Here is a 14824-nt window from a genome sequence, read left to right as displayed (position 1 = left end):
AACTTTTCTGTGTGAATGGAAACCAAGGTGTTAAACTGAACGTCTTATTTATGCCTCCTTAAAAAAAAACAAACAAAAAATGAAACAAAACAAAAAAATCCGAACAACACTTAGGCGTTCACATTAGATCAAATCAATAAACTTTAGCATATATAAAACCTGGAACCAGCAGTCCAGCAAGAAAGTGACTCTAAGATATTAATTAATCAATTATTTGTTTATTTTTTGGTTCACCTATTTTCCTACTAATGTGTTTGGCAGATGAGATCAGAAAACCCAGACAGGAGTGAGAGTGAGGGTTTTAAGATAATTGCCACTCCGCTCCCCGACCTTAACTGCAGTTACATGGAGACTCTGCTTAAATGTGGTTGAGTACAAAGAAAGGTCTGACCTGGGAATCAACAGACCAGAATTAAACCTAAGTGGTTTAAATAGCTGCCTTGCTCATTTGAAAAGAAGGTAAGCTTAAATACCTCTAAAACCTTCTCTGTAGGTACACTGTGTCATTCTGTACGTTGGAAGTCAATAACCCCCCAGGGCGGCGATGGGAGTGGTTTCAGCAACTCAGGAGAAACAGAATGGAGACTCTATGCGTTTGTCCGATGTGATGGAGACCTTTTCCTCAGCCGTGGCTGGCATCCCTTCCCTCCAAACGACAGACCCTCCAACGAAGCGCCATTCCGCCCAATCTGGACCTGCTCATTCCCTCAATCGCAGTTCCACCTGTAAGCAGCTTGGAAGGTTTACCGGTTCAAGGACATCGCAGGACTTACTGCGATCCAATTTTTGCATGCACACACATCTCCTTCCCAGGATGCCCGCCCCGAGGCCTGCAGCCCCGTGATGACCAGCGGACACCCGCCAACCTTCGCGGGCCCCGGTCTCTCCGATCCTGACCCGAGCCTGTTACTTGGTCTTTCTCTGGCTCCGGGGAATCCTCGCTTCTCTTATAGTTCCCAGAAGGCCCCGAGGAACAGTCGCACCTAGGACCAGCGGGAGCCTAGCCTAGTAAGGCTCAGAGAACCGGAAGCGTATCCATCGAAGCTCGGATACCGCGCACGCGTAGAGTCTCAGTGCGGTCATTCCCACGGTTCTCTAGAGGGTGCTGCTGTCTGCCCGAGACTACATTTCCCACAAGGCTCTGCGGCCTCCGCCCAGCCCATTTCCTCTGAGGTTCTTGGGTTTAATCAATGGGCTATGAACCATGAGTACAAAAAAAAGTGTAAGAAAGAAAAATTACAGACCTGAAAAGAAATTCCAACAGTGTATTAAGAAAACAATGACTGAAAGGTTCTTTCAGAATGCAAAAATAATGGCAAGCGTCCCAAAATTACAGAAAACACATAACAATTAAAGATGAATCAGTCTATAATTACCTTAAAAAGAAACTAATATCCATGCTGCATACTTCCAGCTATTTGAGTTTACCGACAGGTGCATACTCTTCTGCCAGTTTTAAAGAGGGGGAAATCACAATAATTAACGACAAAGTAAAGTATACTTTTTCAATTATTTTTTATGTATGAGTATATTGCCTGCATGTATGTCTCTCCATCACTTGTGTGTCAAAACTGGTGCTTGAGGATGCCAGAAGAGGGTGCCAGGTAGATGCTGGGAATTGAACTCTGGTCTTCTGGAAGGGCAGCCGGTGCTCTTAACCACTGAGCCATTTCTCCAGTCCCTTAACAATATAGTTTAACAGCATCAATTATGTATAATGCAAGCCCCTTCGTCCATGGAGACAAATTGTATACATACATATAATATATATATATATATGTATATATACATATATACATATATATATATATAAAGAGAGAGAGAGAGAGAGAGAGAGAGAGAGAGAGAGAGTAATGCTATGTAATATGTTTACTCACTGGAAGGCCTGGAGGTTTCTAACACGGTTGTCTGTCATCATTAACACCTCTGAGGGGCAGAGGCTGAGAGATGGCTCTCAGTGAGCCAGACTTCCAGGGATCCAATGCTTGCATATTGACTCCCACATCCAATGTGGCGGTGCTGTGATTTTAAACAAAGGGACATCAGAAGGAACACTGCAGGTTTCAGAAAGCCAACCTGTGATGTCCTGGCCGTCAGGTTTGCCTGCAATGTTCCTAGAGCCTGTGCAAGACTTTAGTTACCTAGTTACCAGAGATCAAGCAGAAACCAAAAGAAGCAGAGCCGAGAGGCAACGTGGAGAAACAGGAGAATCTTTCCCAGCAGCCCAGCCACGCATCCTTGTCATGATCTCAGCCTCCAGGAGCGAGCCACCTTGAGCACTGTGCACAGCCAAGTCCCTGGGAGGGGAAGGGCTTCAGGTGTGGGGGGGGGGGACTCAGCTGCACAGAGAATCGCACGAAGCAGAACCACACAGTCAACACCAGTAAACAAGTAACATAAACGAAATAACCGCGGCATCGTTTTAAGCCATCCCGTCTGGGGGTAGTTTGTTATGAAACAGTAAATACATGGTGGGCGTGGAGACCTTTCAGTGGACAAAGGCACTTGCTGAAGAGCTTAATGACTTAGATGCAGGGACCCGCAGGGTGCAAGGAAAGAAGCTGTCCAATGAGTTCCACACGTGTGCCGCGGCATTCACAGTGGCGTGTGTACATACGTACATACCAAGTAAATAATTTTTTTTCAAAAAAAAAAAAAGGAAACTGAAATTTCTTTGGGGAAAGACAGATTTCAAAAGCAAATGTATGGGGAAAATACTGTTGGTGTCTATATATAATCAATGTTAAATTGAGTAGTACATCCTCCATTTACTAATAGTGCTTTGAGAAACCATTTAAAATTAGCATCTAGTTATTTTTAAAAGGGAGAGTAAGGCATGAAAAAGAAAATTAATTAGAGGATTTGGAAATGAATTAGAAATTAGTCATATATATGCATGTGGATATATATACATATACATATATAGAGATATGAAGTAATGGCCAATCACACTGTAGGTCAAAGAAGTGAAAAATGCTTTTTAAATTACATACATTTTTGGCAGGCTATCTTGGTAAGGATAAAAAGAAATCAATTTGGTCATGGAATTGGAAAAATATTCCATGTCAGGTTGAGTAGAGTTGTCATTCCTGTCACATTTCTAGGACATATTCTGCACTCGAATTGGAGATCATATGCCTTTTATTCTAACAATTATGGAGAATCTTAAAGAAATAATTAAACTTGTGCATAAAGATATGTAGCAACTTTCCCCCCTTTTTTTTTTTTTTTTTTTTTTTTTTTTTTTTTTAGGCAGAGTTTCACTCTGTAGCCTCTGCTCACCTTGAATTTAGGATCATCCGTCTCCATTAGGAACGGAACACAACGATGGGGCGATGCAGTTTTTCCCACAGAGACCACTAGATGGCAGAAGAGTCTCCAGCCAACTTTTCCCCTGAGGCTTCCGTGAACTTCATTAGCAGCTAGGATGGCTTCTGTGTGAAGTCTCAGTAGCTGAGGTGGTCTTAGTCAAGCAGGCCTGGTAACAGGAGTACCGAGGAAGGCTCTAATTCTTTCTGATACTTCAGACAATGTATCCATCTGCCATTAATGTGAGTCAACTAATTTGTGGGGATTCTTGTTTTGCCCTAGCCTCATGAAATTGGCACTTTTCCATTGGGGGACTACCCCAGCCTTTACTCAAGAATACAGTACAGGCGCTCTCACAGGCTATGCACTGCACAGCACCCAAGGACCCGCCGATTTCCATCGAATGAGAAGAAACCACTAGACAGAGCTTTACCCAACCAGTAAAACTATCGGGATCCCACCTTTTTCCTAACCAAGGTGAGGCTGTGTGACCTAAACCAAGCATGTCATGAGTCTGAACTTGAACAGTGAGCAGAATGGGAGACTGATTCGTCCTGGCATGGGTGCTGTAAGGTTGTCCGTGATCCCTGCTATATGGGTCTCCAGGGCTCTTCTGATCCTAGGCCTTCCTAACACCAAGAGATAATTTCTGATGCCGGCAAACAAGAAGCCCCTGTGAGTCCTTCTACACTCCAGACTTGCTAAGATGGGAGCTAAATCTCTGAGAGGGTTCTGTGTTAGGGCAAATGCAAGTCTCCATTCATCACTCACTTATTCATCTCATCAACACTCCAGAGACTTGTTCTGTGCCCAGCCCCGCTCTATTATTTATTTATTATAATACTTTATTCTTTGGGAATTGCAAGTGCTTTACAAATCCAATTAGTGCTGCCAGTAAGTGCATGGTGTGGGGCTATTTGTTGGAGTATGGGCAACCCCTCAAGAAAAAGGATTCCCCCCCCCCCCCGCCGGCCGTTGGCTGCTAATAGCTCTTCAGCTAGGAGTGAGGCCTGGTGTGTCCTTCTCCAATCCATTCTAGAATGCTGATAGGTTTATTCTGTGTAGGCTGCTGTGAGTTCAGGAGTGTGTGTGTGTGTGTGTGTGTGTGTGTGTGTGTGTGCGCATTCCATGGTAAACATGTGGAGGTCAGAGGACAGCCTCAGGGGAGTTAGTTCAGTTCTTCCCCCATGTGGGAGTTTGGAATGGAGCTCATATCACAAAGGGTCCCTCTGCTTCCCACAGAGCTATCTAAGCATTGTAAGGTCCCTGAGGAGACTGGTCTATGTCTCCTAAATTCAAATGCTGACATCGTAGCTCCTCAAGTAATGGTGTCAGGAGGCAGGACTTCGGAAGTTCCTGTGGTTAGATACCCTGGATGGGTTAGTGGCCAGTGAAAGACACCAATTGCTCTCTTTTCCAGCTCAGTTGTCCTGCAGAGCTCAGACTGGAAATACAAGTCTGTTTATTTAGCCTGAACTTAATCACCTTTTTGTTTTTAATACTACTGGATGTACTTAATTCAGAGAAATTATACTAAATATTATAATTGGGATCTATACTTGAAAGAAAAATATCTAAATTTTCCTCCTTTCTTCCTTCCTTCTCTTTTCTTTTTCCTGTGTGTGCACAGTTTGTGTATATATGTGTGTGTGCATGCACATGCATGATTCTTTGTACACCTCTGGGAATGTGCAGGGCCCAGCACTCATGTAGAGGTCAGAGGGCAGCCTCTGGTGTCCGTTTTCACCTTCCCTTGATTGAGGCTGACTCTCCCCCCTTTCTGCTGTGTGTTCTGGGCTAGCTGTAATTCTAGCACTTGGGAGGTAGAAGCAGGAGGATCAAGAAGTTCAAGGTTTCCCTTGCCTACATAGTGAGTTTGAGGGCAGCCTGTGTTAGTCTCCATGCTGGCCTGCCCTTGGGTCCTGACGGGATACAGCCTCAGCTGCTGCCACTGAGTCAGCTGCTGCCACTGAGAGCACCACCTGTGCACATTCGCTATGCTCCCTTTTAAAAAGGGCCCTTCCTACTTCCCATCCTTCTCTCTCTCTCTTTTCCTCTCTGTCTGTCTGTTCCTCTCTCTCTCCCCTCTCCCTCTCCCTCTTTCCTGTCTCCTGCTGCTCTTGTCCCTGGAGGCTAGTCTCCTTGCTCCCCTTTTTACGATCCTTTCTCTTAAAAAAAACAAAAACAAAAAAACAAACCTCTGCTTGGACCCTGTCACATAGTGTCTTTCTCTTGTGCACTGGCTACATGAGACCCTATCCCCAAACAAAATAAAAAAAGGAAAAAAAGTCTTAGTTACTTTTCTATTGTTGTGATAAAACACCTTGATCAAGGCAATTTACAGAAGAAAAACATTCATTTGGGACTTCAAGTTCCAAAGGGTTAGGGCCCATGACCATCATGGCAGGGTTCACGGCAGCAGGCAGGCATGGTACTGGAGGAGCCCAGCAGTGGGCATGGTGCCAGAGCTGGAGCTGAGAGCTCACATCTTGATCTATAAGCAAAACGAAGCAGAGAGAGCTAACTGGGGATGGTGTGAGGCTTTTGATACCTCCAAGCCCACTTCCAGCAACACACCTCCTTCAACAAAGCCACACCTTCTAATCCTTCCCAAACAGTTCCACCAACTGGGGCCCAAGAATTCAAGTATATGAGCCTATGGGGGCATTCTCACTCAGACCACTGCAGATGCTAAAGAATCTGTGGTAGCCACAGTAACAGTGATGTGGTTCATCACCCGTGTATATGTGGTACTGATGCTGTGAAAATAAATGTGAGCCTCACGTTTCACAATGGTCATACAGGCTTTGGAGCTAGTACCACTTACATTTTCCATTCTACTTTTCTCTCACACATACCCCCTCCACAGAGCTAACTCCTTTGTTCAGTCTTCAGAATATTTGATCCTTTTTTTACTGAATGGGGTGTTGTCTGACTCTCCAATCACAGAAGTCAATAAGAACTTGACATTGTCATTTTGTTATTATTGTTTTATTTTACTATGGGGAACTCAAGGTCACACATGGCCAACCAGAGGACAGGTTCATAGCCAAAGGTGACTGGATGCTAAACAAATGTAACCCTTCTCTGACATTTAACACTGGGCAGAGCATCTTGTATGTCTGTTCACTAGACTTGACAAGTCTAGATGGCTCTGAAGGAACAGGAAACAGCAAATCCGCTTACTCTTATATTTAATAAATATATTCACTTATAAACAAAAACATTCCGATTACTGTAAATTCTGAGGGTTCAGAGGCTTCTAAGTCAGAGGAGTGCTGAGGCCAATCCACAGACAGAATCTCCATGTGATGTTACCGGGGCAATCTCCATTTAGCGGGAAGAAACTGAGCTGTCCTGGTCCTCCCAAACTTCCAAGCCTTATCTACTGCACCCACGCCTTCTCTTCCAGGCTTTCCATTTGCCATGATTCACGGACATCTCACATGAAAAGCAGATCACTGTGGCCATGTATGGTCATTATGAAGATATGGAAACCGAGGCTCTGAGATATGACCCAAGGTCACACCAAGGACAAAGAGGAACCAAGTGATTGAGGTCCCTGTGACTCTGGAGCTCTTGTCCCCTGCCCAGGCTCCTTGGGTCCCCAGGTGCCAATGGTGCAGGCCTGTCTGTCCAGGCGGTTAATCCGGTCATGTCTCCTCTGCAGCCGGTCCTGCAAATGGCTAACCCTCCTGGCTTCCTGGGCTGGGAAGAAGGAGGCAGCGATGGCATGCCGCAGGCGCCAAGCATAGGTCTGCAGTACTAAGGTGGTGCCCGCCAGCAATTGCAGGGAGCCCGAGGCCAATGCAGCAGTGACTCGAGGTGGCTGAGCCTGAGGCAGGTGGCAGTCTTGGGGCAAGGAGGACAGCTCCCACTGGAAGGAGCGCTGTGCCGAGGCAACCATGCTCTCCACCGGAGGCTGGTTGAGGATGAAGAGGATGAAGCCTAGTAGCGTATACGAGGCCTTCAAAACAGAGAAAAGGATTGAGTTAGAGGCGCCATCAGGCCATTCATTCCCTATCCCTGCCACCTACAGAATGGGCCGAGGGAGCCGCAACTGTGACTTAAGAGCTAGCAAAGCAGCACCATACAGATCTTACCCCTGTTATTCTTATTACCTTTGAGCAAAGTATATGTTGATATTTCGTTTATGATCTAACAAATAAAGCTTGCCTGAAGATGAGAGTGCAAAGCTAGCCATACTAGTTAGCCATAGAGGCCAGGTAGGGGTGGCACATACCCTTAATCCCAGAAGCCACACTAGTTAGTCATAGAGGCGAGGCAGTAGTGGCACGTGCCTTTAACCCCAGCACTTGGGACACAGAGGCAGACAGATCTCTGTTAGTTCAAGGCCACCCCGGGTTGCACAAAAATTGATCCAGTCTAAAAGAGAAACGGTTCACACAAAGGTGATCACATGGGATCACATGCCTTTAACTCCAGCACTTGGGAGGTGCAGACAGGAATGATATGACTAGGTGGAGAGAGGAGTATAAGGCTCGAGGAGACAGGAGCTCACGGCAGTCTGAGGCAGCAGAGTGAGGACAGGATCGCCCCTTTGGTCCAGCATTGGTAGAGGTAAGAGCTCTAGTGGCTGGCTGCTCTGCTCTGGTCCTTCAGCTTTCACCGCCTGATAGCAGGGTAGAGTGACTGACTGCCTGGCATGCAGGAAGGCATGGGCTCCACCCAATCACTGGGTATACCAGGAATGGTGGCACACGCTTTTAATCCCAGCACTCAGGAGGCAGAGGCAGGTGGATCTCTATGATTCCCAGACACTCAAGACTACGTATCGAAACCCTGCTTAAAACAAACAAACAAAAAACCCTCCACCAATCACTAACCAATGGTTTTGGTGTTGTGATTGTCTCATCAGCTTGATGGGACTGAGAAACATCCAGGGCATCAGCAGTGTACACTCTGGGTGTGTCTGTGAAGGTGTTTTCAGGGAGGATGAGGGTTTCATATTACTCAATTATTTGATTCATTGATGGCTCTACGACCCAAAGGCCTTGTTGGAAGGAAGTAAAAAAGTAGCAGGTGCAGCCCAGCAGGAGGAAGCAGTCACTGGGGGTGGCTGGGGGCTGGATGTTGCCCTAGCCCTTCCTGCATTGCCCCTCTGCTTTCTTGTTCTGCATGCCTCCACAGCATCTGCCTATGACTCCTAGGCATATCCAAGGACGATGACACAGAGGCGGGTGGGCAAACAGATGAAAGCCTAGTACTGAAGAGACCCCTCCCGCCCGAATAATTCCAAGAGCATCCCCTCCTTGCACTTACATCATACTTGACTGTGAGTGTGATGGGGACAGTGGGCAACTTCCGAGCCCAGGCCACAGCTGCCTGTGCCAGGAGGAAGGCCCCATAGTCTGTGGCCACTGTCACAGCTGTAGCTACTAGGAGCAGAGCCAGTAGCCCCAGCCTTAGGAGACAGCTCAGCAGCTCCTCGTGCGACAACTTTGGCTGGGCTGCTTGGAGCAGCCAGGGAGGTGGAGAGGCCAGCACATGTGTGGCACCAGCCTGTGCCAGCTGCCGAACCAGCTGCCGGGTGGCATAGATATTGTCGAAGCGTAGGTCAGTGAGGTAGCGGTGAAGGTACCAGGCAGACTCAGCCAGGAGGCCCAGCATAAACAGCCCGGTGACCACCCGCTGAGTCCCTAGTGCTGCCTGAGCCAGGAGCTCCAGACTAGAGAAGTCATCCAGGATCTGCTGACTGACCCTGTGAGTGTGAAGGCGGAAGGCTGAACCATTGCCCTGTGTCTCGAATGCCAGGCTCCGGCTGCCTGCTTGGCTGACTGGCTCCAGTGCCTGGGATACCAAGCGCAGCTGGTAAGTGGTGTTAAGCAGATTCTCCAATGAGCCCTCAGTTACACAGCTCAGCACTCGCCCAGCTGTACCCACGTTGGCTATGATGTTTGGTACCACAGCCACAGCCAGGTTGGCTACGCTGTAGGACAGGAGCAACCGACGACCTTGCTCAGAGCCCAGAGTAGGCACACTGAGTGCAAATAGGCAGCGGATGGGGGGCACCAGGCCCAGGCTCAGGAAGACCAGGAGACCACAGACAGTGATCACCAGGGCAGGGGGCCCCTGAGGATAAAGCTGTGAAGAGACCAGCCAGTGATGAGCCAGGGCTGCAATGACACAGGCCAGGGAAACACACAGGAGCAGCTGTGTCAATAGTTCACAACAGCTGGCTGGGACAGGTCGGGAGAAGGCATTCCAGGCAGTCTGCAGGGGGACAAGTGCCTTGCAGATCCCCAAGCGCCAGAACTTCCACCTGGACACAAGGAAATGGGAGAGCCCTATGTTAGGAGGGTGAGGGTGTCCTCTGCTAATAGCCTGTGTGCTAATAGACTCCACTCTTTAGCCACAGGGACAGGCACACTATCCAGTTAGATCAAGCAGAGGTATGTATTCCATCCATGACCGGGGTGGGGGGGTTGGATGGTGGGGTGGGGGGGAGGGAATAACACAAGCTGAACCAATTAGAGCATTCCCCAGGAAGATTTATCAGTCAACAGCTTAATGTCTGCAATACTTGAGGATGTGAGGCTGGATGTCTGGACTGAGGCCATGATTGCAGGCTCTGAGAGCAGCAGGTAAGTTGTGTAGGGAGAATGGGCGTGGCTGAAAGAGGGAATGTGGCAAGAGGGGAGAATGAGGAGAGGCAATTTCTCCCTTCCTTCCCCCACTGTCTGCGTGGCTCACTGTTGGTTCCATTCATATTCTTCTTTATAGATCCCAGTGTCCCCTCCATCATTTACAGGCAGGGAGATGGCCCCGTCAGCCTCTTGGGGGCCTTTTATCTTCAACCAGGCTTATATGAGTCATTGAACTAACCTTTGTTTTTATTTATAGTGTTTTACACATTTGTGCCGCAATTTTTAAATTACGTTTGAATTTTGTGTGTGCTTGCTTGCAAGCCTCTGTGTATGTGTGTGCATGTGGGGCTGTGCTTGGGGGCATGTGTGCCTGTGTGTGGGGTGTGGATGCTCGCATGCCTCCGTGTGTGTGCCTGTGTGCACCTGAGTACATGCATGTGTGTGTGCATACACATGTATGTGTGTGTGTGGGGGGAGGGGGTAGAAGTCAGAGGACAACTTGCAAGAGTCACAGGATGACTTACTTGTAGGTCTTCTCTGTCACATGGGCTTTAAGGATTGAATTTAGGTCTCCCAGCCTGGTATCAGATACTTTTACTGACTGAGATGTCTCAAAGACCTACATCACATTTTTCTGAGGCAGGGTCTCTCATTGGCCTGGTAATCACCAATTTGCATAGACTGGCTGGCCAGCAAGCCCCCCCAGGGAGCTGTGTCCACCTCCCCAGAGCTGGGATTGTGGGTGCCTAGCTTTCTCACATGAGTTCTGGGCACTGAAATCAAGTTCTCGGGCTCATGCAGCAGATACTGTACTGAGTGAGCTGTCTCTCCTGCCTCCAGCGAAAATCTATCTGTCGATCACTGTGAGCTCAGCGCTGAAGACACAGCAGCAAGGGGGCAGACGGACTCTGACCTCCTAGGTGCTCACACTAGTGACAGCAGGTGGGAGGTTACACCATAGCTGGATTCAGCTATGGGGTCAGACATGAAACACGGACATCTGGCTTATCACTGCCATCTTTGCTGCAGATGGAGCTGGACATCCACCGTCTCCAGGGCTACATGCCCAGGTGCTTGTCATTGCTGCACATCTGGGAGTCTTCAACACCTGAATCCCCTTCCTGGCCCCTGAGTACAGTGAGGGGTGGGACGATATACTGCTCTTCACACAGCATAATTCGTTTTGGAACAGGGAACTGAAATAATTCAAGGAGCATAAATGATTTTAAGAACTGGAAGCCATGTCAGGTGCAGTCAGCCTGATAGCCTCAGCTGCAGGGGGTGACACAGCTCTCTCTCTCTCTCTCTCTCTCTCTCTCTCTCTCTCTCTCTGAAGCGCATCCTGGGCACACGCCTCTCATTCTGTTCCCACACAGCCTTACAGCCATTGCTATTATTTCCACTCTACCAAGAGGAAACTGAGGCTAGAAAGGTGAGGGTTTGTTGGTGGTCACAGCGGGCAAAGGGAAGGCTTGAGACCGGAGGGAGTTCACGCCCGTTTCAAGGGGCTACTGACTTTTCTTGCCTGTGCACCTTGTGTCCCAGTCCCCAAACCTACCCCAACCTGATGAGGTGTTCCGTGGCTCCTCTCTTGTCCCTCATGGTCTTTGAGAGCTGTGTTCAGGCAGCTGCTGTGGCAGCCACGGCAGGTGGAGAGGAAGTGTAGGGACTAGAGAGTCCTGTGGCTTCTGCTTTCTTCCATTTAACCAAACCCTTCTGGCTGTCTCATCATGCCTCTTGGGGGCTGGGCCAGCTGCCTCATCCTCTCCTGAAAGACAGTCAGGGGCAGCCAGGGGTGGGAGGAGGGTGTGGGCGGAGACATTTTCCAAGCATTGCCTGTGATTCTGAGGGTAGGAAGGTGGAATTAGCTCATTTCAAAGAATAAGAAACTGAGGTTCAGAGAAACCATGCAGATCATTAACAGTAACACCAGATTAAGAACTCCACCCTGCTTCCCCATCATCCATCCTCCCATAGTTAAGCCCCCCAGAGGAATCGAGCTCTGATTCTGGGGATGAAAAGCCACAGGAGGCCCACAGGGACCCCAGCTGAGGCTACACTGTGCTGTTCTTAGCCACCAGGAACAACCAGGGAAAGAGAACAATAAAAGCACCCTGTATTGCAAACAGTAGGTGCTCAACAGCTGCACATGTCCCTGTGGTGATTGCCCTGAAGGTGTAACTCCAGGTCACTGAGAAACCCATTCCCACCTAGTGTGCAGAGACTTCTCCCCAGCATCAGTCCATGTGAACACCAGGACTCTGTCTCCAAGAGGCCTCCTCCTTCATGAGATGCTCCCCCCCCCCCCCGAAAGGGACACAGTTGACAGCCAACCATTTTCCCTTATAAGGACATCCTGCTGGACCATGGGCTAAGGCCTGATAGGGGAAGTGACTTCACTAAGACATAATTGAGGGAGACACCTGCAACCAGACCCCCGGAGGGCAGTGAGCCCCACCAGGAAGCCAGGAGCCTTCATAGGCACCACCTCCCACCCCCAGGCCCCCACGAAGAGCCTTGGCACACAGAATCCAAAAGCAGCCAGTCCTCAGGTCCTCTGGGGCTGCTACTTGCCCAGAGTTCACATCAGGTTGCCTAGGTACCAGGTATGCCAATGAGACACCACACACACACACACCACACACACACACATCCCACATACACATCACACACACATACCACACACACACATACACACCACACACACACACCACACACACCACATAAACACCACACACACACACACACCACATACACCACACACACACACACACACCACATAAACACCACACACACACACCACACACACAAACACAGTAACACTATTTTATTTTGCTGGCCAGTCTTATAGGAGGTTTGGGTCCTCTGCTGTCTAATGGGCTGCAGGGAGCTATTCAGCTGGCATCTTTGTAGAGGCAACAGCTCTAAATCCAAACGCAGGCTTTCACATTCCTGTGCTGTGTGACCTTGAGTTAAATGCTGTTCCTCTCTGAAATTCTCACACAGCATCCTCTGCTATATGAGAACAAAACACCTACTCCATGGGCTTGGAAACACACACAAAGTATTCAGCCCGCAGTACATAAATGTCCATGCTATAAACCCTCCCCTCTGGATTCTAGTCTTGCCTGAGTGGGATCTAGTTTGTTCAGACTTGACTGCTCAGGCCGGGTGTCCTCCCTACTCCTCACCCCAGTCCTACCTCCCAGATCGAGTCTCATCAGCATTTCATACTGTATCCCATAAACCATTGCCAGCCTTTGCCCAGCTCTGTGTTGGGTTGGTGAGGAAACAGTGGCTATTTGGGGAAGCCTCAGGTGGCTGAGGGAGAGCTGGAGCACAGGGCAGGGGGAGCAAGGGACAGGAGATATTTAGGGGTTCTTTTGGCATATGTGCAGAGTCAGCTCTACTCAGGCAAGGCCGGCCTGGCCTCACAGCCCACAGCATCCGGAAGGCCTTGAGTCACCAGAAGTCAACAAGGCTGGGCTGGGGGTGGGAATTTAATCTTGAAGGAATCAGAGCCACGAGACAAAGAGGAAGTAGGGAGTCTTCAGCTTTTCCCACTCAACTCACAGCCTCACCGTGTGCTGTGCCCCTTGTGGTTTTTAGCTTAGCTTAGGTAGCAAGGTGGCTGCAGTGCACATGGCTGAGAACGCCCAGGTGACTAAAACCTTGCCAGCAGATGGTGGAGACAGCTCAAGCTGGGAAGTATTTGCGGTATAAGCATGAGAACCTGAGTCCTAGCCCCGGATTCCAGGGGAAAGCCAGCAGGGGTGGAGTGCAGTGCACTCATAGTCCAACTTGAGGAGGTGGGGATGGGCGTGGCGGTCCTGGAGCTTGCTAGCCTGGCTGAACTGTGTCTTGAAGTTCAGTGTAGTCAGGGGGACAGATGTTGACAGCTGTCTCTGGCTAGCTACAAGCATTCATTCACATTAGTGCATTCACACATACGTGAACATGGATACATACATGTCTAACCACAGACAATCTAACAGAAACAGAATGGGAGCCGCCCACTGGAGCCATAGGAGTTGCTAGTAATGACATAAAAACCTGAAACTACTTTATTAAAGTGTGTGTGTGTGTGTGTGTGTGTGTGAGAGAGAGAGAGAGAGAGAGAGAGAGAGAGAGAGAGAGAGAGAGAGAGAGAGAGAGAGAGAGAGAGAGAATCTGAAGAGTTAGCTCTAGCCTTTTACCATGTGGGTCCAAGGGATTGAACTCAGGTCAGAAAGCTTGGCAGCAAGTACTTTACCTGCTAGGCCATCTTGCCTGCCCTGAAATCCATTTTCATAAGTATTTGTTCCACTGAATATGTCCCAGCTATGACCTGCTTGGCATGTGAGAAATACACATGAGCATGACAGGATAATTTATATTTATTTTTGCATCACTGCAAATACCCGAGGGGAGTCGCTCATGCTGTGGCCTAAATGTTAGGTGGGCAAATGGTGACCACCTCCATCACTTCAGAAAGTGCTGTGGGCAGTGCTGCTCAGGGCAGCCGGAGCCAGTGACCACTGGACCTGAGGCAGACCTTCCAGCTCAGACTGTGGGGCCATGAGTTCTTAATCCTTCACAGGTCAGGAAGGTGGCCCAGTGGAAAGCAGAGAGCGAGTGTAGGATAGTACACAGAGGTGGTACCTGGGAAGAGAGGGGTTTCTATGATATGAACTGTTGTGGGATAGAATGTTTGTTTATATGTAAAGACATGGTGCATTTGTTTGTGTAGCAGAACGTTTAACTATGTAAAGATATGTTGCAGTTGTTTTACCTTGCCTGCCTAAGGCACCTGATTGATCTAATAAAAAGCTGAACAGTCAATAGCTAAGCAGGAGAGGGATAGGAGGGGCTGGCAGCCAGAGGATAAGGAGGAGGAGTCGTCTAGGCTCAAGGAAGAACCAGGGAGA

General features: G+C 48.7%; 1 protein-coding gene across 1 annotated transcript; it reads right to left on the bottom strand.

The window, feature by feature from the left end:
- Positions 1 to 6832: 6832 nt before the first annotated feature.
- Positions 6833 to 11519, bottom strand: Ocstamp (osteoclast stimulatory transmembrane protein). Its single transcript, XM_051188766.1, has 3 exons — positions 11476 to 11519; positions 8593 to 9676; positions 6833 to 7276 (listed from the first exon to the last, which is right to left on the bottom strand). The coding sequence occupies exons 1-3, from the start codon at positions 11517 to 11519 to the stop codon at positions 6833 to 6835; spliced, it is 1572 nt and encodes a 523-aa protein (XP_051044723.1).
- Between the last annotated feature and the right edge of the window lie 3305 nt (positions 11520 to 14824).

The sequence above is a fragment of the Phodopus roborovskii genome, unplaced genomic scaffold, assembly GCF_943737965.1.
Source record: "Phodopus roborovskii unplaced genomic scaffold, PHOROB, whole genome shotgun sequence".
NCBI classification, from domain to species: Eukaryota; Metazoa; Chordata; class Mammalia; order Rodentia; family Cricetidae; genus Phodopus; species Phodopus roborovskii.
Note: the sequence above shows the minus strand (reverse complement) of the source record. Positions and strands in the feature narration are given on the sequence as shown.